The 26,445-nt window shown below is 35.9% G+C and overlaps 1 protein-coding gene across 1 annotated transcript in view; it reads left to right on the plus strand.

The window, feature by feature from the left end:
- LOC114068164 (triadin-like) overlaps positions 1–26,445 on the plus strand; it is a 66,288-nt gene that overhangs the window by 28,993 nt on the left and 10,850 nt on the right. Inside the window, exons 8-10 of the mRNA XM_027904082.1 lie at positions 1,228–1,422; positions 6,148–6,207; positions 26,157–26,228. Of these exons, the coding sequence (XP_027759883.1) occupies positions 1,228–1,422; positions 6,148–6,207; positions 26,157–26,228 (327 nt within the window). The remainder of the gene's footprint in view (positions 1–1,227; positions 1,423–6,147; positions 6,208–26,156; positions 26,229–26,445) is intronic.

A 26,445-nucleotide genomic window follows, 5' to 3' on the forward strand; every position in this document is an offset into this window, starting at 1 on the left:
ATATAATTAGAATGTCTCTAGAACATCCAGGGATTAATTCTATGCTTGATTAAAATCTGTTGAAATTTCAAAGACGAGAATTAAAAGTATGGACCACCATTTCCCTGAAAAACAACTAGGCCTATCTGTAAGTGATCTGACATGTATTTTCACTATAACTAGTTAAGGAAATTAATTCTTCACTAGCCAGCAATACCTGGCTGTGCTGTGGCTTTGTTTGGAAGGAGAAATGATCTTACATAAGTATCTACATTCTGAAATATAATACTTAGATCTATTCTGTTAATATATTGATAAAATCAGTCTAGTCAACCCAGTGGTTTAATAGAAATAGAAGTCTAGAGCCTTACAGAAAACATAGATTTGGTAGCATACAAGTTTTACCTCAAGGATGAAGACATTTACAGCTACAAATAAAACAGAAATGTGAACATCAAACTAAAAGATTAGTTTAAAACAAATTCAGTGGCATTTTATAATACACCTGGATTTTCCACTGGAGTGAGCTAGAAACAAACATATTTATCAACATCCATGCCTCAGATGAGAAAAAAGTTACTGACACATAAAAGCAGATGGAATACCCCAGATCTCGCCAAGCCCTGTGTAACTTCAGCTACTGATATTTAAAGTTTGGTAATTCTCCTTTGAAATATCCTTGCTCTGCTGCAGTGCACCTTGTGAATTAGTCTCAGGCTAGTCTTTCGGCCTGGGGGACTGGTGTAGAGATAGACTCAAGAACTCAAGATTTCTTGGACAAAGATGTAGAATTAGTGCATGAAAGTTACCCTTAAAAATAGCCACACACTAACTACTTTTACAGATTACAACAGAGTTTAACTGTGATCTCTGAAGTTTAAATTTACTCAGATTTTGCCTGGAAGTGCCATCTGTATTTGTTTGCTTAATGACCAACATTTATCTCCCTAGTTTATACCATAATAATTATCATACTGTCAATAGAAACACAGATACTATTTGCCATAGCCTACTTCATTTAGTATCAGTCAAGTACTTGGTGCAGGACTGAAGTTATAACCTGTTTGCATCTCACATTTCTGTTTAAGTCTGTCTGGTTTGAGGGGATTATAGTTTTCATCAGATCTGACCAAGGTGTTAATAATGAACAAATGCTGATTAGTACTAGCACGATGTAAAATAAATGGCGTTGATTATTATTTTGGGGGGAAAGAATGACACTGAAGCTTTTTTCTTTATTACCCGCAGAGGAGAAGAAAGTAAAGAGCGCTAAAGTGGAAGCAAAAGTTAAAAAGGAAGTGAAGGATGGAAAAGGAGAAACAAAGGCGGCCGAGAAGGTCAAGCAGACAGAGATTAAACCAACAGAAACTGGGCTAATAAAGGCCAAAACGAAAGTTAAGGAAGAGAAAGCTCTTCAGACTGTATCTAAATCGGACAAGAAAGGTAAACAAAATGAGGAGGAAACAGATGAAGATCTTAAAAAGGTAGTAGGGAAGAAGGAGAGAGAACAGAGTTAAAACTGTCAAGGACCAAAATCTGCCCATGAAAACAAAAGTGCAGTACAAATAAATTCCAAATGAATCTCATACTGCTAGGAGGAGACTACTGAAAATAAAATAAGTTTTATGTATATAACCAGAAGGTTCTAACAGTTTGTCATGGCTAAAGATTCATTTTAATTTAAATCCTTTTTTACCAAGGACCAATTTCTCTTCAGGTAGGTCTGAGACTTCATGGATTTGCTCAGTAGGGTTTTGTATAATGGGTTGCTAGCAGAGTTATTTTGAAAAATACTGATTGTTAAATGACCTGTTGGGAATTTTGTTTTGCTTCTACATCTGCACACGTCCTATGTAATGACAAAGAAAGTAGCAACAGAGAAAAGGCAATGTAATAATTTAATTTAACATCATATTGTATGAGACACTGTCAGGTTGTCAGGTAATGTATGACATAGTGTCATACCTGTCTGATGTAATTTAATGTGAAAGCTTTTAAACTTCTCCTAAAAAAGAAAGAAATACTATTACTTTGGTAAAAGGAAGAAAAGAAGTGATAAAACAAGGAATTAACATGCATCAACACCATGTAGATAGCAAAGGCGTAACTATATGCTCCTATTTTTCAGAGTAAGTCCGGATTCTTCTACTCCCAGGTTGCACTGACTGGTTCTCTGATTTCTCTGTGACCCTTTCATGCCATTAGGTAAAATTTTGTATGAACACAGGCAGCAGGACCTGGTTTTCTGTATAAACTGCCACACTGCAGCCACGGGATTTTTCTGACATTGATAGGGGCAACTCAGCGTAGCATGACACACCTATCTGATCCTTTCAGCTGATCACCACAGATAAAGCTGTGCCTGAGAATCAAAGAAGACATCCATTACTGGATATCTGAATCTGCCTGGGCAGATTCTTTCAGAATTTCATAGCCATCAGCTCTGGACCCCTTGGGAGTTGTCCAAATTATACGTTTCTGGAAAATTGAGAGACATAGCCCACTTTCTGACATGCACAGTGTACTAAACTAGCATCTTTTCACAGTATTCTAAACAATTTTGGCTTTTACTTGAAATATTCAGACCTCTGAGGCATGAAATCGCAGCAGCATCTATCACACTGATTGCTGTAACCAAAGAGAAAATTCAGCAAATTCTTCAGTTCCCTTGGGAGGTGCAAATCTCTTTCAATTTTTGTTTGCTCTGGCAGAGTTTCAGTGCACATGGGATCCAGTCCATATTGTTCAGTATAAAGCTCTCAAAAAGAAATGGTGTACACTTTACTTCCAGTAAAATATTTGAAGTAGGTATCAAGGATTACAGAGACCAGTAGAGAGTAGTGGTGTTTTTTTGTTTGTTGGTTTGGTTTTTGTGGGCTTTACACCACACATCTTCACCATTTTTAGCTGATAAATGTTAGCAAAATGATCCATCTTGACATCAGACATTAACAGATCACTTTGTGAGTCTGCTTTGGAGTGTGACCCCAGGGACTCTGCACAGAATTCTATCAGGTGAAAGTGAGAATTATCAGCTGGAGTGGTGGAAGGAAGGAGCCTCTTCAGCTGTCCTTATCACTGGAGAGAGGGTTACACACACATCCAGTGAAAGCTGCCTTTTCTACTGTCGTCCTTCTTTTTTCCACCACAAGCCACTGTTACCCAGCTGGATACTCTCAGAAAATTCATTTTTATGTTTCAGTCCCACTGTGATCCAAGCTGAACATAATTTTAAATTCAATGCAGTTTTACCAAGATTTCCTGATCTTTACTTTTACTTGCTCAAGGGAGTAGTTCTGCCAGCTTATCTGAAACAAAATAAAAAAATACAGCACTGATCACAGAAAGTTGCTATGATTTCCCTAATGTTGCATCATTTCCTTCTCAAGCTGAAATTAAAAAAAGATAGATTATCTCTCTGGGTAAATCACATGAAGTTCAAGAACAGAAATATCTGTGAGTATTTTTATCTTTAAGAATCCAGTTCCAAAATTTGACAGGATTTATTAGCACTTAGATGAATATCTGGGCCACCATTACAGAGTTATAAGGTGAAACTTATAGTGTGAAATTCTCTGTTTTAATAAGAGTGTTTAAATTAAAAGGGATTTTTAGCCATGAAGAGACATATGAAAAATCATATTCGTTTAAAATTTCTTAAATTTCAATCTTAGCTGATTGAAAGCATTCTCATGAACTTAAATGGGATGTTATAGAGCACCTTGCTATTTCATATACAGTAGAAATTGTATTTTTGTTATTCAGAGTTTTAAATAATGCCTTCAATTTGTTTTATAAATCCCAGTTTGTGGGGTTGAGTTACTAAAGAAATCCTATGTGGAGAAAATGAATATAAAATCTTTGTTCTCAGTACAATCAAGATTAAGGTGGAATTTTTTTTTAAGTTTATTCAAATTACATTTATGAAAAACAAAACAAAACAAAAAAAAACAAAAAAGAAACTAAAAAGCCTCTCAGAAGAAAAGCAAATTAAAAATAAACAATGAAAAAACACCCCAACATAACCAATAACGCAGTCTGTTTTATTTCTGGCCTATGTTCAAAGGATAGAGTATTTTAATATCAATGAAATGGTGTGATTCTAGGCCCTCAGGCTATGTTTCTATCATAATTTATATAGAACAAACACAGGCTTGTGCTGTGTCCTGTGATTGTCCATGTAGCTTATTGTCCCCTGCCATAGTTTTGTACCATGCCATCTAGCAGACTTTTGTACAGATAGTTTGCCCCAAAATGGTCCAAGGAATCTTCCCAACAGGCAGCATGGATAAAGGCAGCTTTTTTTGGCAAGAGGTAAGGAACACAGCTTTTTGAAAAAGAACTGCGCCCTGTCATTGGCTTTCTGGGCTGAAGAGTTGGTATTGCTTCATTTTTTTTACTAATACTCATTGAGGTCCTAGTTGCAAATGTGTTGAAGTCTGTAGAAACACTTTGCTGACTTCGGTGGCTTTAGGTGGGTTTAAGAACACAGATCTATATATACTTGTTTTCTCCCACATGTGCTGCAACTTTTATTTTTTTTTTAAATTATCATATGGACTTAGTGCAGATATTACAGCCTGAAGGATGTAATGCAAAGTTAAATCCAGCCAGAATGATAAATTTGAATTCCTAAATATGAAAGTAAAAATTATGAATAGTCATTAGAGGTTTTAAAAACAATGTTTACAGCCACAACTCTGTGTACATTATGAAAATTTTGCCCAAGGCTCTACAATATTGATTAGTACTACCCCTGCCATCTCACTGACACAGAATAGCTGCATAGGTTCATATCAATTAGAAAAAGCAATTTTATTGTTGATTTTTGTTTATTTGTTGTCTGGTAAACCTTTTCCCTAATTTCTACATCTGCATGGGAAATAATGATTTGAAAGCTGCAGTTCTCCACCCCAGGACTTCTATGACAGTCAACTTAACGGAGCAGCAACTACATAAATGCCTCAGCATCAAATGATACTGATGCTTCAGTGAGCTATGTATGAAAACAAATAATATAATGAGTGTCATATACTTGGAAATGGCATTTTCATTTAGATAGAACAAGAATGTCATTTCCAAAACTTAAATAATTCCAAAGTCTGGTTTTTTTTGTTTTGTTTTTTTGTTTTTCTTTTTAATTGGCAAAGAGAAAGTGGCTTTGTAGGTGAGTAGGACAAAGATGAAACAGCTGGTGGAGAGATGAAGAGTTGTACTCTATAGAGTAGGAACTGTGCTAGAAGAGTCTAGGGCAGGTGGATGGATGTGCTTACTCAAGGACAGTTAGTTACTAACTTAGCTAACCAGAGCTGGCATTTAGTCATCAACATTATTTTTCAAAACTATTGCCCCTTATAGTCCACAGGGTACTCAGTTACAACTGATAACTTTTCTTCAACACTCTTAATGTTAGAAATTTTTATTAAGGTCACCAGTTTGCCTATGTATAGGAGAAATCAACAGACTATCAACATTTCTAGAACCCGAGTTTCATTTAGATTCAGAAGACCTAATTTCTGAATAGTGTAGTTTTAATATATATTTAATACATACACAGATTTAATATATACATATATATATTTGTAAAGATTAGTGTTTGGAAGATATTTCAATAGTGAATCAATTAAATTCTGTAGAAAGTCTCATTGCTTTGGAGTGTAAATACACAGAGTTCTCTCTTTATATTCACATTCACTAAGTGCACGCATTCATTAAACTGTTAAAACAATATTAACAAAATACCCCAATAGAGAACTTTTTAAATATTTTCTATCACCTGTCTCTGAAATTGATCTTTAAGCATAAGGAAAAGTCTTTGAGCCCTGTGTCCAGACAGCAGTTTGCACACTAATTGTGCATGGGGTTAGGATATATGTCAAAACCAGTCGTGCACTGCCAGCCCAGAAGACGAGCTGGTAGCTCTGGACTACTAGAAGCTCTACAATCTTTGACAGGAGTTTTGAATTAAACCTGGATAACAATTGTTGCTTTCGGAACGTATGAATTAATTGAAGGTCAGGAAAAAACCACAAACATATGTGTAAGACTACTTATGAAAAGACTACTGAAATGTCTTTGCACTACTAAGCTTTATCTTCACTGTTAAAGACAAATGACTTGTTAAATTTATTTTCTTCATTACTTTTTTCTTCCTTTTTGCTCTGTTAGATCAATATGCATTCTGTCGCTATGTGATTGACATGTTTGCGCAAGGGGATTTTTATCCAGGTACTTTCCTATATCATTGAACTCTGTTCTAATATGCTTCTGTTTCCCTGAGACTTTTTGCTCCTTTATGTATTAAAAGTGCATTTTGTATTACTGGGAGGTCTCTTAAGAGCAACAAAGAGTGTGCAAATAGTTTTAATAAAGCATAAGAGCTAATGGCTGTTTTCTTAAAGCTTTTAATTTTCTGCCTACAATGCATGAATTAAAATCAAGGTTATGTTAAAAATAGAGTCAATGGAAGGCTGTAGAAATCGCTAAAATTTTCCATGCTTTTTTTTGTTGAGATGCAAAAGGAAGAAGCTTATTATTAATAGCTTATTATTTGTTGGGTTTTTTTTTCCCCACAAATAACAAGGCTTAACCCCAAAATGCTTCAAAAATGGAACTGTCATTTTTGTTCTTAGTACATAAAATACATTAGCTGATCCATCACTTCTGTACTTTTTATTCTCTCTTCCCACATCTCCATGATAATCTATTCTAACACAGACACTTAATTCCTCACCAAAAGAGAGGATGGAGCTACTGATGATGACTGAGCATCATCTCACATTAAGTCACTTTACCCTTATCTTAGTAATAGATATTCTTCCTGATGAAATCTAGTGTAAGAGGACATACTATAAAAATGGCATAATCCTGGGAATCAAAAGCAGTAATATTCATAATAAGAGTCAAGGAGACAATATTTAAAGGTATACTAAACCTTACAAACTTTGGTTAGTCAGCTGTTTGCTCAACAAGCTCTCCACTAGTACACCTCTGAATTGGCTGGGTTTTCTTACCTCTGTCTTGTGGCTTACATCCTCTCTCAACATGCCCAGGTTCAGAAAGAGCTGGGAAGTCCTAAGGATGTAGCTGAGAAACAGAGACTCTCACAAAGAGGAGAAGGACACAGATTTTTGTGGAGGGAAAATGAAAATCTTAGGATTCTGTAAGGGGAGGGTTTTTGGGACCTATTCTCAAAGAGTGGCATGGAAAGGTAGGGGGTTCCATTAAAAGGAAACAAAATACTGTATCACCTCTACAACTTTTAAGGACAGCCAGTTATAAATGGAGAAACTGTTTTAGGCTTGTTGGGTGAGAAAGATTAGCAAAACCTACTAGAGACCTTCAAGTATGCTTTAATTTACAAAATAACCATCTGTAACAATGTGAATGACCTAGTTTCTGCCTTTACACAGCTGTACCATCAACAAATCACATGACAAATACTTGCATGTAGATCTTCAAGATCTTTCTTACAGTTCTCCTGACATTTACAAGCAGCCATGACACATATCAAAGCCCCTTTTTTTCCAGGTGGCTCCCTGTCCTGTTTGACACCCTCTGAAGGCAGAGCAGACATGCTGTGGGAAGGGAAGGTTTAGGTTTTTTTCAGTTTTGTCCATTCCAACTATAATGAAACTGGTAAGACCATGAAAGGGGGAAGCAAGGTAGAGAGAGAAGTCTGTAGTGACTTGAATTTAAGAAGATAAAAGGCATAACTCTTGCTTTCCATTGTTTGTCCTGTGTCATACCAGTGTGCTATGACTAAGTTGTGCTAAGAAACCACAGGTTAAACAGCTGAAAGACATTCAGTGGCCACTGGGTGGTCAGATGGTCTTACAGGTGAATGAACAACTAGGGTGACAGCTTGATGCCCCAAAAAGTGAAAAAACATCACAAAGGATCTTAAATAATCTACTTTGTAGGTGTAGCCCCTTAACATCTAAAGTTCACCTATGGTTTCACCCATAAAGCAACTGTTATTTGACCCATTAAGTCACTTCTTGGCACTTAAAGTTAAACTTGTGTCTGGTTGTTGTGGGAAGTAAAAAAAATCCCAACAAATAACATTGCTTTCAATTGCTTTTTAATTGCCAACAAGCTTTAGTTGACCCATCAGCTGTGAAAAGCAATGCTGAAGCATCTTCACTGTGTTTCTGAGAAGCAAGGTAAAGGTCGGGTACGTTCAGCCTGGTTTTATAGAAATCATTGACGACAGTGCCACCAAACACTGCTCAGTTAGCGTTTGTTGCTGGCATCCTCGGCAACCTGCTCATTTCACACTGTCTTTTTGTGAACTGGAGTATAACTATAATTCGTTTTCTTGAATGTGGGGAAAACACTCTTTAATAAACCTAGCTTGAAAATCTGGTATATTTTATCCTTTTATCAGTCTATATATTTTATGATAAAGAACTTTGTCCAAACAAAGAGATCTGAGTGCAAATCAGCTGAGGAATTTAATTACAGTCAGCTAGACACTACAATACTTTCAAAATAGGTATTATTTATGTCAATCTCAATAGTGCCATTTGTGAAATAGAAAACCCCACAATTTTTGTTATAGAAGATTCCTTCACATAAGTATATTGGCTTTCTGTGGGTTTGTTTACATCAAATATGTATTTCCATTTTCTTGATTTTATAAGAGCAGTCTCCCACTTATTAGATTCCTTAAGCAAAAGACATGAATTTATATGATCAATGATAGCAATTCAGTATTTATTTTTTGATAATATTTTTGCAATATTGCTATTATAAAAAAATATATTAATTGCTTCCAATATTAGATTATTTTAGTTTTATATGAATTTTAGGCAGGAATTTATAGAAAAGTAGATCACTTAGGATAACATTTCATAGTCTTCAAATAATTAAAATTAGAACTCAGATGCTTAGGTTTCATTAATCAAATACACTTCTCAAAATATATAACAACACATTCAGTTACATGAACAATCTGTTGGAGGTCAGTTAATGCTCTTCTATTAATTTTAACAAATGAAGCTGAAATGTTCTTCACTTAATGCAAAATTTTGTCATGATATTGCAGTCTTAGCTATAAAAAATGAATGAAATATATGTAGGGAATTCATAGGAAGCCATATAAGGAAAAATTCTTCCTAAGCTGCTTCATGCAGCCTTAGCTGGTTTTCTTGTTTCTCGAGCTAGTATTCATCTTTCATACTGACCAGCTGCATGCAGATCCTCCTGTAAATCACAATAATTGTATCAATATTAATTAACTTCTAAGACTACTATTTTACTTTCTACAAAAGCAAGTATCTGAGGTTCTCAGCCCTTTACAATAGATAACAGTGGAGTTGTTGCCATAAACTCTTTTTTTCCCTTAACCAGAAGTCTATCTCATGACTGCAACAGTGACTAGTTGGAGTCTACAAGACATTTATAGACAGCCCACTTGAGGTTTACTGTTTACATTATAAAAAATTTGCTTTCTGATTTCATCTGTTGAGAAATGGAGCTTGAGAATTTCTTTTACTTTCTGTCTAACATGCTTGTGATAAGTGATAGCTTCTCAGAGGGACTGCTGAACCACCTTTCCTCAAAAGCATAGATTTTCTGATCTTATTTATCCCTGGACTACAGTTTCTCTACCAAGGATGGGTAGTACTGTCTCAGAATTAACAAATCTCTCTATCCAAATTGCTTTGTACTCCTTCTGGCTGACTCTAAATGAAGAATTAATATACATTTCTTACAGGGTTAATTTCCCAAGTTTCACTTATAAAACTTAAAAACCAAAGGTGGAAAATTTGTTTATTAAGAACATTATTTTTGACTGGCACCTCTATTCTTCTACTGGCGTTTCTGAGGTCCAAGATGACCTTTCCGATACAGAAGGCAACTGACTTTTACAGTTTCATGGCTAGAGTCTGTTCCATCTATTTGATAATTTGTTTGACATTCCTGTATTTTGTTCTGAGTAGTATTTTGTATTCATAGTTTTATTTTTTTATTGTTAGAAGAAGATGTTCTATTTTAGTAGAAAATTTAAAAGGTAATTTTGTAACTATTTTTGGCCTTAGAGAGTTTGAAATTCCTCATCCACATGGATGGATTTCAGGGACACTAATTGGTCACCCTTTTATCATTAAGCACATGATTCTCTAAGTTAACTGATCTACTCTATCTTATTCCTCCTGAACCATACACCTGTTTTCCCACTCACCCCCTGCCTTCCCTGCAATGTTTGCCAACGTGCTTTACATTAGCACACCCTGAACTGTTCTGGCAGATCAAGGAGCTGTTCTGATGAAATGCCTTTTTATGTTTTGCAACTACATAAAGTGGATTCTTGTGTGTTTCTCTTTTTGCATGCCACCTTAGCATGGGGCTGTGCATGCTGCATGCTGCTGAATTGAGAGTGATAAGCATCTCTTGGATGCATGTTCATAATCTTTGTTCATGGCACATTTTCTTTCCACAAGTACACTCTCTACTCATTGTCTGATTTTGTTCTCATTTTAATCACTTAGAAGTTTATTTTGTGTGAATAGTTTTATGGTGTTCTAGTTTCATTTAAACCACTTGTATTTCACACTACTCGGGACTCACTGCTGAATGATATTCAAGTTGCCTAATTGGCAACAAAGACAGTGGGAGAAAAGATTTGACACTATTCACAATTTAGACTTTCTAAAATCTTCACACTGAAGCACCCAATTAATCTGTGGAGCTTCTACCACTACATACCTATTTCTGATAACAGCTAGACTGCAAAGGAATGTGGCCATATAATGTCCTTTCATCAATTTACCCTGATATGTTTATTGTGTATTTCCATGCCAGAGTCTGAAAGCCAAAGTGATGCAGACAATATTGCTAATGTTATACTTTTAAAAAAATATTTGCCTTGGAGAAAATCATCAGGACTTCTGGCATGTGTACATCACAGTTTATCCTATAGGGTAAAAGAGTCATCCCACCCTCTTGCTGAAAAAATCATCGAAGCTTCACCTTTTGCAAACTCTTAAGGAAAAAGAAAAACAAACAACCAAGAAAAGCTGACAAACATGGAGAGTTAATAAATTCAGGCAAATTGTGATGAGTCACCATGGGGAATCTTAGAGATTGCTTTGTCCCAGAAAGATGTGGTAGACCAAATATCCTTCATGTCTACAATCTTCTACCAAGGTGTACCTCTTCTCCATTGCCAAGAAGTATTCAGTCAAAGGAAGGTATTATTTTTATTACAAAATGTAGTAAGAGAATTTCAAGACTGTCAGTATGACACTTGTCATGTAATATAAAAAAATATTGAGATACTGGTGTATTAATATTGAAAGATTACAAAGTATATTGCAAAAAACCCTAGAGCAAAAAGTACCTAATTTTGAAAGTAAAAATGTGGGTTTTTTTACTGTGGGTGGGCTGTAGCACTGGAGCTAAATATTTGCCCTCTGCTGTTCAGATAGCAAAACACTTTAGGCTCTTGAACTATTTTTAAGTGTCACTCCTACTCGATTAAAGACACGAATGTGCTGTGGATGTCTCAATGACAGGGTGTAACTTTTCACCTCATTACATTACATTTACATGGAGACAACTTTGATACCAGTGTAGTTTCTCTGGGTATATATTTGATGCAGTACAATTATAAAAGAAAAAAAAAATCAATAATAATAAATAAAAAAGAATATGTTTTTAGTTTCTTGTTTTGAGAAATTCAGTGGGAAAAACTGTGAACTGAGTTATAGGATTTAACATTTGAGAAAAAAGGCTAAAGAATAATATTTTTTTTTCCTACGGTGAGATGCTAACTACTCAATAGCCAGCCCTCTCCCCCTTGGTAGAAAACAAACAAGCCAGATATTTGTTTTAGTGAAATACTAAAAAAAAAAGAGGGAGGGAGCTGTGAAACTTTTCCAGTTTTATTTTTTAAAAGTTTACTTTTTTACTACCTTCTGAGGTCAGTACTGTACCCCAAGATTTGAAGAAATTCATCTGAATTCATCTTCAGAGTTGACAGGATAAACTGTCCATCAGTTTATCAAAAAGCTGCTCATATGATGAAACACTTGTCGACACAATTTTTTCTGCTGATGACATAAGTGGAGATGATTGAACAGCAGAAGAGTTTATTCCTGTAGTAATCTGGGAGAGTTTTGAACACTATTCAAACAGTCTGAAAGGAAAGAATTAATGAAGAGTGATTTTAAATACACATATGGGAAAGTGAAAAATTTTAATTGTTGAAAAATTTATAACTAATTTAATAATGTGCAATTCTTGCAATAATTTTATCTGTCATTTGAAATCTAAATATCGCTTCTTTAAATTTCTGTTCAGCTATAAGAAACTATAAGAAGACATCCACTGATCTTCATTTGAACGAGGTTCTTATCTATGACCGCACTCTCATCCCAAAAACTGTCTCTTTGGTCAAACTCTGAAATGACATTGATCTCTCAATGGGAATGTTATCAGCATATAATCCTGACACCATCCCAAGGAAGCAAAATAGCTGTCCATTATGCCCTGCTTATATCATCCCACTGTGAACTGGAGCCAGATGCTGGCACACAAAGCTGCATCTGTCAACACTCTTATGGCACTTTATTGTAACTTTGCCAAAAAAATTTCAAATGACTGACTCTCTCAAAAGCAGCTACAAAGGGAATGTGTGGTATTTTGCTTCTGTAGTGAGGAATAGATCTCTTTCTTTGATAGTTCACCGTAAGGCACTCTGAGGAGTCAAAATTATGGGATACCAGAGACAGTTTAAACCTTTGCTGATGTAAATGAGTCTAAATCTTTGATTTTAATGGAAATAAACCAATTTAATCTGTGAAGGCAGAGGGACTAGAGAAACAAATTTATTCTCACACGCTTTATATTTTATTACTACTATTTAATATTATAACAATTTCATATAGTTCAGTAAACAAGTTTAAAAATCAAGGGTCATTTCAATGGAGGATCATCAGAAGACTGAACTATAGTTTTGAAAAGTAAGCTATTTAAAAAATAAAGGAAAAAATTAAATGCAAAAAAACCACCCTAAACTGCTAATAGTAAACAAATTGAGTTTCATATTTAAAAGGTGAAAGTAAGCTTAAGTGACCTTGTAAAATATGTATTACGTTTATTGACTCATTGTCATAATTGATTTCCATTTATAGTTATTACAAAAAATAGTGATGATATGTCAAGTAGGTTAAAAAATGGAAACATTCTGCAGGCAGCTCAAAGTAGTGTCAAAGTCACAGGTCCTTGTGCAGAAATTTAACTACCCATACATCTGCTGGAGAAGTAACAGCAAAGCACAAACAGTCCAGGAGGTTCCTGGGAAGCCATGATGAAAGCCTCCTATCACAGGTAGTGAAGGATGTCACAAGGAATGGTGGTGTTGCTCAACCTTATACTAACGAATAGAAAGGACCTGGTAGGAGATGCGAAGGCTGCAGGCTATCTTGGCTGTAGTGACCATGAGATTATGGAGTTCAGCATCAGGTGAGGATGAAGCAGGGCAATGTGTAAGATTGTAACCATGGATTTCAGGTAAACTAACTTTAGACTCTTTAGGATTCTTCTTGAAAGAATCCCGTGGAAACAGGTCCCTCAAAGAAGAGGGGTCCAAGAGAGATGGTTGATATTCAACCTACTTCCTTCAGGCTCAAGAATGATGCATCCTGATGAGAAGAAATCAGGCAATGGGGGCCAGACACTTGCATGGATGAGCAAGGACATCCTTTCATTTCTCAAGAATAAGCAGAAAATACTTGGGAGATAGAAACAGGGTGAAGCTACTTGGAATGAATGTATAGAGGTTGTCAGAGTAAGTAGAAATGAGCCAAGGCCTACCTGGAATCAAATCTGGCCAAGGATGTCAAGGACAACAAAAACAGCTTCTTCAAATACATCAATAACAGAAGGAAAACTAAAAAAAATATGGGCCCATTATTAAATGGAGCAGGGACCCTGGTAGCAGAGGATGCAGAGAAATCAGAGTTACTGAATACCTCCTTTGCATGGACTTCACTGACAAGACCAGCCCCCAGTAGTCTCTGACCAGGAGACCTGCGTAAAGGAATGTTGTAAGGAAGACTGATCAAGAAGAATTGGGTTAGAGAACACCATCTAGTCAAACCTGACATTTGCAAATCCATGGGCCCTGATGGGATAGATCCATGAGTGCTGATTCATGAGGCTGTCTGACATCATCTTTGAAAGGTTGTGGTGATCAGGAGAGTGCCTGAGGACTGAAAGTAATTGTCATGCCAGTCTTCGAAAAGAGCAAGAAGGAAGACCAAGGGAACTACAGGCCATTCAGCCAAACCTCAGTCCTCATTCACAGGCCATCTCTATCCACATGGATGACAAGATAATTGAGAGTAGTCAGCATGTATTCACTAAAGTTAAATCATGCTTGACTGATCCAATTGCCTTCTACCACGAAACAACTACCTGGGGGGATGAGGGGAGAGTACTGGTTATTTTCTACCTCAATTTCAGCAAGGCTTTTGACACCGTCTCTCACGACATCCTCGTAGGCAAAGTCAGAGAATGAGGACTGGATGAGTAGACAGTGAGGTGGATTGAGAACTGGTTGAATGGCGTATCCCAGAGGGTTGTAATCAGTGGCACCAGGTCTAGCTGGAAGCCTGTCACTAATGGTGTTCCCCTAGGTTCAATATCGGGCCTAATATTGTCTAACTTGTTCATCAGTGACTTGGATGAAGAGGCAGAGGTCTCCCCAGGAAGTCTGCTGATGACACTAGGTTGGGAGGAGTGGCTAATACCCCAGAGTGATGTGTAGCCTTTCAGAAGGACCTCAAGAGGCTGGAGAGTTGGGCAGAGAACTTTCTGAAATTCAGCAAGGGAAAATGCAAGGTCCTGCACCTGTGGAATAGTAGCCCCATGTACCAGTACATGTTGGGGCTGATCTTCTGGAAAGTAGCTCTGTGGAGAAGGACTTGAAGGTACTTGTGGACAAAAAGCTGTCCTTGAGACAGCAGTGTGTCCTTGTGGCCATGAAAGACAATGGGATTGTGGGGTGCATTAGGAAAAGCATTACCAGTTAGTCAAGGGAGGTGATACTGACTCTCTGCTCAGTCCTGGTGAGGCCTCATCCAGAGTGCTGTACCCAGTTCTAGGCTCCTTAGTACAAGAGAGATGTGGAACTCTGGGAGCGGGCCCAGCAGAGGGCAACAAAGATGATTAAGGGACTGGAGTATCTCTCTCAAAAGGAAAAGCTGAGTGAGCTGGGCCTGTTCAGTCTCAGGAAGAGATGACTGATAGGGGACCTCATCAATGTATATAAACATCTGAAGGGATGGTGTCAAGAAGATGGATCCAGGCTCTTCATGATGGTGCCAAACAATAGGACAAAAGGCAATGAGCAGAAACTGATGCACAGGAAGTTCCATCTGTATAGGAAGAACTTCTTTACTGTGTGAGTGACCGAGCACTGGAACAGATTGCCTGGAGAGGCTGTGGAGTTACCCTCACTGGAGATATTCAGGAGCCAACTGGACGCAATCCAGTTCTGTGTTCATCTTATGCTCTGGGATGAACCTCCTTGAGTAGGGAGGCTGGATCAGGTGACCCAATGTGGTCCCTTCTAGTCTTATCCATGCTGTTATTCTGTGATTCTAGAACTACACAACCATTCTTCAGTATTCAATATCATTGTCCAAAGTGTATTTAATATGAAAAATAGTTGCAAAAATTATTTAAGCCAAAAGTAGTTTTATCCATATTTGTGAGGCATAATTGGCAAGGTAACATCTCAGAAACCTAAAAAAACATAAGTTCCAAATGTCAGCCAATAAGAACATATGTTTCTTCCTTAGAGCTTGGATGGCTTCAAGCATGGGGAAAAACACAATTCGCAAAAGAAAGACCCTTTTAAAAATCTGTGTATGCAAAAGAACCTACACAATGATTATGTATGTTTTAGACTTTGCTGACAGTATTTCTATTTGGAACATACATAGGATTAGTTATTTAAAAGGATAGGATACAACTGTCATTAGATCTGAGACTGCATTATAAGCAATGCTGGTAGAAAAGACAACCACTGAAGTCAGCTACATGTAGCTCCTTTAGCTGGTTGAGTTCAAAATTTGCTGGCAGATTATTCTTCCAGTAAAGACGTTTATTTTGTACAAAATATTTCAGCTATTTCCAACACACAGAAAGATAATTTGTGTTGGTCATTTAAAATTTGTCTCTTTCAATCCTTCCCTTTCAATCCTAAATTAGCTAAAAGGGAGATTTACTAAAAGGTTCAACTTACTTTATGTGCAGGTTGGAACAGATGCTCAACAAAATTGATAGTTCAAAAAGATCTTGGGATTTTCTACGTAGGTCTGCATATAAGTTCTTCTAGATTCTGTCATTTTCTAATTTTGGAGAACAAAATTGACCTGAAGAAATATTTTAGTATTGTAATTTTGAGCACTACAGAATCTATATTTGAAATACTTATCAACCTAATAGTCTCTAAAGACCCTAACCAATTGCTTAATCTTCTTACACAATTAATGGGAAACCATGAAGTCCATCATAGAATTGCTTAAGCCAAACAGGTCAGCCAGCTACGTCTTAAATGCCAACCATTTCAGTAAAGTAGGAATCTTTGATGTGTCATCAACTGTTTGCAAGCAAACACTTGTCTTTGATGAGACATGATAACCCACAATCTTCTCCTTCAGTTAGTTGCCAGGTTATAACCCAGTTATATAACCCAGGTTATATAACTCTAAAATACATTTATTTCTAAAATTATAAATGAGCTACTGAATCCATTACCTTTAGAATATACTTCTGAAAATGCTTAGGGAAGTTAACCACCATAATAATGAATGCCTCTCAACTTTAATAAAAAGGAAAATATCTGAGATCCGTACATGTGCCTTTAAACACCTCCTGATGCTGAATACACTGAAACATCATGAAGGAGGAAAAAAATTAATCCAGTTTTTGCCTGAAATTTTCATTAACAAGGAATAACATATAGCTCCATTGTGGACTGATAGAAGTTGCTCTTATCCAAATAAAGATTCTCTGCTGTCTCTGGAGGAAAATGATGACATTCAGTTTTAACACTGACTAATGGTACCAGGTCACCATATCATATAGAAGACCATACAAAGGATCTACAAATGCTTTGATGAGGTATCATAAAGCATTTCCAGCTTAGCAATAATTCCTCACCTCTTCTACTCCGAGAACATGCAATGCAGTAGACAGAAGAGTGTTCAGACATGGCCTAAGCAACACTTACTCTCCCTGCCTTGCTGATGTCCTCCTTCATCTGCATCCTATCTGTAGCTACTGTGACAGTAAGCTGTGGCAGATCCATTCTACTCACCATTCTCTCTTCAGGTGAATCTTTTGATGCCCACTTTCTTTCTGCATGTATCTGCTTCCTCAAAAAGACATGTAATATGTGACATATACCTAGAGTTTTTCTTCATCAGGAAACACTATTCTTCCCTATGGTACTTCACTTTCCTTCTTATTGTTTCACTTTGTCCTTCAATACATTCAATATTATCTAACAAAATAAATAACATATAGAGTTCAAAAAGTGTCCAATACCTACACACATTAAACTTAAACAACGCTTTTTTTTTTTTTTTTTCCCCTGTTAAGCTTAACAACAAAATCCTTTGTCTGTGTGAGATTCATTCATATAATTGCTCGGGATTGGGGGGTTGGGGAGCACTGTGTTAGCAGACAGCATTTAGAGAGTGAAAAATCATTCACGGATCTTGATTTTAGTCCCGGAATATTTTGGTGGCATGTAGTGTCATCTTTATGCAGAACTGCTAAATAAGATGTTTGCAATTCATTGGACCTCACTTAGATACCCAAAAGTTAATTGAAAAACTTTAACCTTTAGCTGTCTTTATAGCCAATAGTATGAAATGGAGGTCTCCAGAGGACAATTTCATCCTTAAAAAGATGCCTAAAGATCGAAAAGATGAATCACCCTTTGAAGGTACCAATTTCTCTCCATTGACTATAAATGGATCCCTTGGGTGACTTAGCTGTCTGAAAGTTAACTTTTAGATCTCTAGTAGTGAAAGAGTCTACATATATTCAAGAAGTATGCTCCAAATGTGCAAACAAGGATTTTGCTCAAATGAAGACTTGAAATTACAAGTTTCCTATAAGATTTCAAATGATGTTGTCAGGAGCAGCTGTTAATCAAGAAAACAGTGGTGTCACTTAAAAATATGAATAGTAATTGCTATAGCATTTTGGGAGTGAGAAAAAGGGGAAAAGAAGAATTGTAGAGAGAAATATTTTCTTGAATAAATATGGAAAGTATCCCCTATCCAAATAAATCAAACAAAAGGAACCTAAAGGATTTTAACATCAGAACAAAAGCTCAGTCTTTACAGATTTCACTTTCATAGAATTTAAGATTGAAATTTTTAGTTGCTGTATGCGTGTAACATTCAATTTTTATTTTTTGATTTTTTAATTTCTGTTACATCCATTTATAGGTGCAATGGAAAGGCATGGTAAGTTGAGTAATTTTCTCAAAAATCATAGAGGAGGCCTTGAGCACAAGGGTTAGAACCAATGACAGTGAATCCCAGGACTCTTCATTCTAAAAATAATATCTATATATGTAAAATATATCTTTAAATGATAGAGGATCTTTCTTGTGGAAATGAAAGGGAATAAAGAATCAGAAGTTACCAACGCATGATCGGTTTAAAGTAATCATTATCTCGAGTATTGCAGTTTTTTGTTCCAGTATTTTTCATAATTACAGCCATGGCGCTTATAGAAGAAAGAGAATGCTCAAGTGTTTCTTAATTACACAGAGCCTAACCTTTGGAGGTATGAGATACCAACCTAACACTTAATTCTCATTGATTTCAGTGAGAGTGAAGAACAGGAGTTAGGAGCTAACACCTCTATACCTTTGGGTCCTACTCCTGATATTTGATCTAATAAAACCTCTCCATTCTTTTCCTTCTGACTTTAAATTGAAATTATTATTGAAATCATAACTTCTGAAAAATGGTTATGAATTCACTGTCTTAGGTGATTGTCAAGTATAGACAAGACAGGTAATGTAATCATTCTTGTTTCTCTCATTCTGGCAAAAAGATAAAGATATGAAAAACTTTGTGCCTTGTGGTCAGAAATATTTGGGTTTAGTTTGACTTCAAGTGATTTCTATATTAAACATATTCACTATCTACAAATATCTATAGTTATGAGACATTATTATAGTGACTTTATCAATGCCAGGCTGTTTTTGTTTTGCAAAACCTGGCATATGCACTCTATCTCAAAGGCAACAAAGTTTTAACATTTTTACAGTAGTCACTTTCAACTTTTCAGACTTTAGCACTTAATGTTTCTTAGATTTAATTGGAATAAGGACAGTTGAAACGATGCTATCTACAGATAAACGAAATACAAATAACTTATAAATTACTGAGCAGTGATCCCATGGCATAGTCAGTGTTTATTACTTTTCATCATAACGGCTTATCAGTCCCCTCCATTCTGTTTAACTGTTAGCTGCAAGTATTTAGTTGCAGTGTTTTCTTTTCTCTGTTTTAATTATTTTCCCTTGGATACTTCATCTTGTGAAAAAAATGCATCTATACCAACTCCTGATATTCATGATAATTATGTTAGAGGTCATTGTATGTGATACCAGTTTATTTGGAATCCATCTTTAGATATTTCTAAACATAACATATAGGATTATTTTTACCTGCTAAATGCCCATGATAAATAATGGGAGGAAGTGGAGGCAATTCAATTTTCAATTTTTTCAATTCAATTTTATTTTAATGTCAGGAAAGGCTGTGTGACTTCTTACTTAATGTATAATGACAAAATTGCTAATATTTGACTTTTAACTCCTAAAGGACTTCAGTCTTCTGAACACAAAAATTAAAACAGCTCTCACAAGATATGGATTGAAGCAAAGAGGGATTTTGTTGCAAAAATCCACTAAAAGAGTTCTCAACAGAAATATTGTTTTAACTGTTTTGCTGTTTTAACTCTGATTTAACTGCGCAGATCTGTCATGTAGCTAAAATATATTGTATATATTTTTGGACCCATAGTACTGGCTGTAGGTTAAAAGAGAAAAAAACCAAAAACACCTATAACTTTACCCATGCCTTTCTTGCCTGCCTCATCTTGCATTGTGTGAGATATAAACCCACAGGAAAAGAAAAAGATATATCAAACAAGTTCCCAGCTGTGACTTTAATTGGATTTGGTGGCTGAGTGAAAACGCAGCAACTAACTGATGTTCACATGACCTCCAGGAATCTACAACAATGAATCTCACACCTGTTCAATTACCAAATCAAGTATTTTTTGCTCAGAAACATCACTAAACCACAGCAGGAATTTGGAAATAGATGGTTTTAAGGTCTCTTCCAACCCCAACCTTTCTATAGTTCATTCAAAATTTCTATAGTTAATTCAAAATAAATATCTATATTTATTTGTGTATATATGTGGATGTATATATATATGTATATATATATACATATGCATATGTACATATAGTGTCCCTGGTGGTGCAGTGGTTAAGCCGTGGTGCTGTCAACGCCGAGACCCGGGTTCGATTCCCGGTCGGGACACTCCCCGGGCAGATGGAGCTCGTTAGCCCTGTAAGGCAATCCATCCACGTCCTGAGGACCTCGCTGCCACCGTCCAAGCGTGCTTGGCCCCGGCAGATGAACCTCAGGATTAAAGGGTGGGCTCAGTTCCGCGCACACTGTGTCTCACCTAAAAAATCCAATGCGCAGGCTGGAAGGTGTAAAGACCTTCCCCGGTTCTTCGTTCACAAAGACTGTCCATTACTTACTTACATATGCATACTATAAGTAATATAGGTATAACTGCATGTAAATATATGAAAGAATGCATAATCAAAAACAAAGGATGAACTCAAATCTCCTTGTATTAAGAAGACCATCAAGTTGCTGCTACTTTTTTTTTGGTACCTTTAGAAGCAAATATTAACCCTTCCCCCTATTTACGTTATCAGTCTGTATCCATCTTTGTTACACCTTCACTTTTAACTTATTGGTCCTTGTTTTCAACTTAATAGATCAGTGGCCTCCCAATGCAGTAAGGTTATTTATAAATGCCTGGTTTTATTTCTGTGTGTTGAGGGAATATCTCTCAATATTATGCTTTACTTTACTCTTAAGTTAGGATCTATGAAGAGTTCCAAATTGTCTGTGATATTTTTAATGGATTTAAATATATAGATACAGTGGAACATAGATAGATAGGTAGGTAGGTAGGTAGATGATAGATAGATAGATAGATAGATAGACAGATAGAGCATTATCCACCTAATATCTCCTTTTCTTCTTTTCTTATGCATCATAAAAGTAACTGGTTGATAGTCAGTGTGCACAATAATATAAAAATTTAAAGGATTTCATTGGTGCTGGTAATCACAGCACCACTGTAACAGAGTCTTTTCTTTGGTAATACCAACCTTACACAGAATCAGAGTTTCACTTTTTATTGAGCAATTATCCATTTAATAAAGACCCAAATCCTGAGTGCAACTGAAAAACTGAAATATATGTTGGCTTCTAAGACATACTTTCTTAAAAGCCTCCTTTTATTATCCATTAATTCCATCTGCCACTGCCAAAAATTCAGTTCCAATTAGGTAATTAAGACCCTGTTTAAACTATTTTTTCCATTTGATATGATTTTGTTATCACTTTTAAGACTTATGGGCTGCATCTAGATTAGTAAACCAAACTCAGTTCAACTGTTCTCTGAATGTGATTTCTTCTGTCATAGAGCGATCCATGTCCAGTACACTTTCTCAAGGTTGAAATGGGTTGGTTGTCTCCTGGCCATCTATTGGGAGTGGTCCCTGGCCCTTGCTAACTGCTGAATTGAGCCAATTAATCGTTTGAGAAATTGCTGCTTGGCACAGGTCAAAGCTGTCGGGGACTATTCAAAACAATGTTGCAGGATACGTATGTCTGAATTCCAGAGCCTAGTAGTGTTCTCAGGCGCCATTTAATTACTAATGTGCATAAAACCATTATGTAACAATACGTTCCTTAGAAAAGAATGCCTGTATGGATGTCAGTATTTCAGCTCATTCCTTCCTGAAAATGAGCATTTGCATTGTTCAATACAATCTCACCTCTTGATCCACAGCTGTTCTTTCTTAATGAAAAGCAGCTTGCTGATAGTTTTTCATGCATGTGCACTGAGCAGAGAAATCCTTCTTCAACATAGCAACAGTCTAATGTCTGGGGAGTGATGACTGATAGCAAGGGAGAGACTCACCTTCTAGCAACTTACATGTCAAAATGGGAAACCTGGAAAAAATGTTCGGACTTCATTAAGTTTTCAGTCCTCTAAAAGCATATTTGGCAGTCTTACCTCATTCTGTTGATCCATGTCTTGTTCCAAGATTTGTGAAACATTGGATTTGAATTTACTTTTTGTTACAAATGATTCTGCAAAGAGCACATTTGCTTTATTTCAATTATTTTTACTATCATTTGAGAATGATGTCACATATGAGCAGAATGAGATTCATCTGAAGACATTTTGCTGCTGCTGAGGGACACAGTAATAAAGTGTTGGTGCTGTTGGAATGTAAGATTCCTGTTGTTCAAATAACTAGTATACAGGTATGAGTAAGTGAACAGTCATAGGAATGGTATTTCCACATATTACATTCTGGCGTGGTATTATTTCTCTCTATTCCCAATTGGAATATTCATCTGTATACAATGTGCTTAGTTATTTAATAAGAATAATTTTAGAAGTATTTTATTTTATCTCATGATCTTTTGATTTAGAAAGATATAGTTTGACAATTTATTAAGGGTTCTGCTGACAAATAGAACTCCAAAGATCAGGAAAGAAAGAAAACTCACATGATTGGCTGTTGTCATAAAAATTCAATTTATCCACAATGTCTGGATATGACATTTTTGATACATGTAGAAAGACACTTTCTAGATTGAGAAAATTAAGGTAATTAAATTTTGTCTTGTATTCCTTACCATGCAATAGAAAATCTAAAATACTAATAAACCAAGTCAGAATTAATTTATTCAAAACATCATAAGTGATTTAATAAACACCAATGACAGAAGTTTACAGAGTTGGAGGACTGTAGCTTATTTTCAATGAAGTATTCATTTTACCATCTAGTGTTTTAAACCTTCTACTAATCCTTGCAGCATATTTTTTTCCATTCAGGCAGTGGAAGGAGCTACTCATGTCTTAATGTGACATTTAATCTTCTGATGAGAACATTCCCATGAGCTTAAAACCAAAACATTTCACTATTTCAGTTGTCATCTGATGTAATTTATTGTCAGAGAACTGTTTACAATATTGCATATGAAAGAGATATCTGTAGCAAAAATGCATGGACAGATTAGGTATGGAAATGTTGTGGAACAACAACTGTATGGACAGATTAAGCATAGAAATGTGTGCCCATTTTTGTGTTTGCAATAATGTCTTTTTCAGCAATCAAACCCTAATAAAAGTTTTAAAAAAAAAAAAGTAAAAAAAAAAGAAAGTTAAACAAACTTATTCAGCTTATCTCATGGTAGAAAAGTAAAGTCTACATTTGAAATGAGAAGCAAATACAATGCAGTGCTCAGATAAATGTATGTCCAATAATAATAGTGGTAATTTGGATAATGAGTTCTCATGATTCATGGACTAATCTTGTTGCCCACTGGGAGAATTAAAAACATCCTGCCTTCCTCTCATTTACATCATGGGTATGTGTCCAATTGGCCACTGCTGGAGTCAAGATAGTAGACACCATTAATCCTAGCGGTCTGATCTGCTAAAGCCAATTCCTCATTTCTATTTATGAGTCATCTGTACCACAGAAAACCACTTGTGCTTTATAACTTAAAGAGGAGAGAAAAAGGAAAAGAAAAGAAATTTGACTTAGGTTATCCCCTTTAACATATTTCATCAAAAGAATGAATAAAATATTTATTCAGCTACTGTCCTTTGCAATCCCATCAAAGTGAATATAGAGACATTTAATAAGACATGGAAACATTAAAGAAGCCTTTTATCAGAGTGGATAGGAACCTGCTCAGAACAAACATTTTGGCCTAAGGGAAAGTTTTTGATCTGTGAAGCTTAAGCTTTTTGTGCTTAAAACACTCTCCTATTGGATCATGTGGTCAATTTGCATGAAATAAATTATTTTCTTAAAACTTGTAAAACTATAAAATAGAACTTGACAAGTCATTAGCAGTAAGTGGTACCGTACTGGCATTATACTCACACTGGTGCAATCATTAGAGAACTGCTGCTATAGCAAAGAACAAGAAGATAATGGAGCCAGCCTACAGTTTGACCTAGAGGTGTTAGACCATTGCCCCACGCTGCAGATAGTACACTGCAGTCCAAATTATTGGCTATCCTTCTTCATTATTCATCTACTCAACATTCTGAGCCACTACTCCTTATCATCTCTCACACAAAACAATTAGTTTAAGTTATAAAATGATCAGTTTTCCTACCTGGGGATAGGTGATCTAGTTTAGGGGGGGGAAAAAAAAAAAAAAAAATCTTTAGTCTGATCAAACCTAGCAGAAAGAATAGGATTACCTATTCTGAACTAGAAATTCAACTGATGAAGTTTCTGTATTTTGACAAAGGTTATGGATATAACTTTTGTATTGTGGTTGGTAAAAAAAGTGTTCAGTGGTTCATTAGTTCAGTTTGCAACTTCAAGATTTTTTTTTTTTTTTTTAAGACATAAAGTGTTTGGAAAATCATAGCTAAATACCTAGATTCCTAAAGTTTGCCTAACATTCATTTTAAGGCTATAATTATTCTATTATGAGGTTGGTAAATGTCCACTTGTGATTATTGCCAAAACAGGAATTATGTGTAAAACCTAAGATTTTTACTATTTGTTGCAAAGCACCTTCAAGCATTGATTTTACCAATGTGTCAACATTTTCTCAGTAGCTCAGGTACATGAGTCAAGTCTGAGCAGCTCTGTACATGGTATTTTATACAAATTACTGCATGAACTAAACCACATACCTGCAATTGTACATATGCTGATGAGATGCAATAACATTAAGACCATGATGCTCAAATCCCACTTCTGTCTCCAAGATGATGTTTTTCTCATGCATTCCCTTTGAGTACACATACCTTCGTAAAATGAGAGGAGTAAGTAAGATACTGCAGTTTCCAAGGCCCATTAAGATCCTAATTTCTCTTCTGAGTCTATATCAAGCATGAGGCATGGCTTTGAGCTTCTGACATGGAGCTGGAGCTGAGATTTAACAGCCTGATTGCATGTGGACTCTGGTGCAGTGAATGTATGCTGGTGCGTAATTGTATTTAGCTAATTTTTATTTCTTATGTCACAAAAAAAAATGTACATTTCAAATGACAATGACAATGAAATGATAGCTACTGAGAATAAATGTTGGAGAAACGAATTAAAAGGAAATAAGGAGACTGCAAACATGTTAGAAAACAGAAAATAAGCATAAGTAATAAGAGTACACTAAATTTGCTTGTGAATCTTGGGAGAAATGAAGTGAAAAATGCTATGTTATAAAGCATGATATCTGCTCAAAGGCTGAGACAGTACAAAGAGTCCCAGTTGAACACTCTGAGAGAGCAGAGGTGTTTCAGCCAGCAGCTGGAATCAGGACCTCAGTGTTTACAATGTGTGATGTATTGGTTGGTATTGCCTAATTAAGAATAATCCTTAAGGATGAGAAACATCATAATTTTTGCTGGTGTTTCAAGGAGTTCATAATAAGTGGACTTGAGGGAACAACTGAAGATCATTTGTTTGACAGAAAAAAATAAGCCTTTAGTGTAGAAGAGGCATCATGAATATGTAAGCTTATTAGCAAAGTATTATAGTTCAGTTTTGAGTCTAATGAAGAAAAATAAAACTGTAAGCATTTCACCATATGTTTGAGTCACCCGGACTTCATTGATTTCAAATGTGTCTCTTAAAAATAAATTACTCTATTTGTTGAGAAATACATTTCCTTCCTAAGGTGTCTGAAAGATAATAGCTTTTATGCTCAGTGTAATATTTTAAACATGAGCAATTTTGAAGCGAGTTCAGCCTCCCAGGGAAACTGCTCAACCTGTTAGTGAATACATTTTCTATGCTTCTTAACCAGTATGCTTGTGTGCAGGACATAAGGAATTTGTACCACCTCGTCTTCTTCTAGAACACAGTCCAAGAAAGAAACCAGCAGCTATTGAAGGCAAGTTTTTCTACTTTTATTGGCTTCTTCTCGTTAACTTGACTGTCTGTCCAAATGGATTTTTTGTTTATTTTTATTTTTTGTAAGCATAACCTATATTACAAAGCTGATCAAATAATTAGGGTTGGGACAGGAATGGTACACTGAAATATGCACAATACCTGAGTGTTCCTTATGGTAGTCCCACAGATGGCTTGTGAGATTTCCTGAGTGAAAC

Source organism: Empidonax traillii, unplaced genomic scaffold (genome assembly GCF_003031625.1).
Source record: "Empidonax traillii isolate 1590-97213 ecotype Southwest subspecies unplaced genomic scaffold, ASM303162v1 scaffold1007:size422511, whole genome shotgun sequence".
Taxonomy (NCBI): Eukaryota; Metazoa; Chordata; class Aves; order Passeriformes; family Tyrannidae; genus Empidonax; species Empidonax traillii.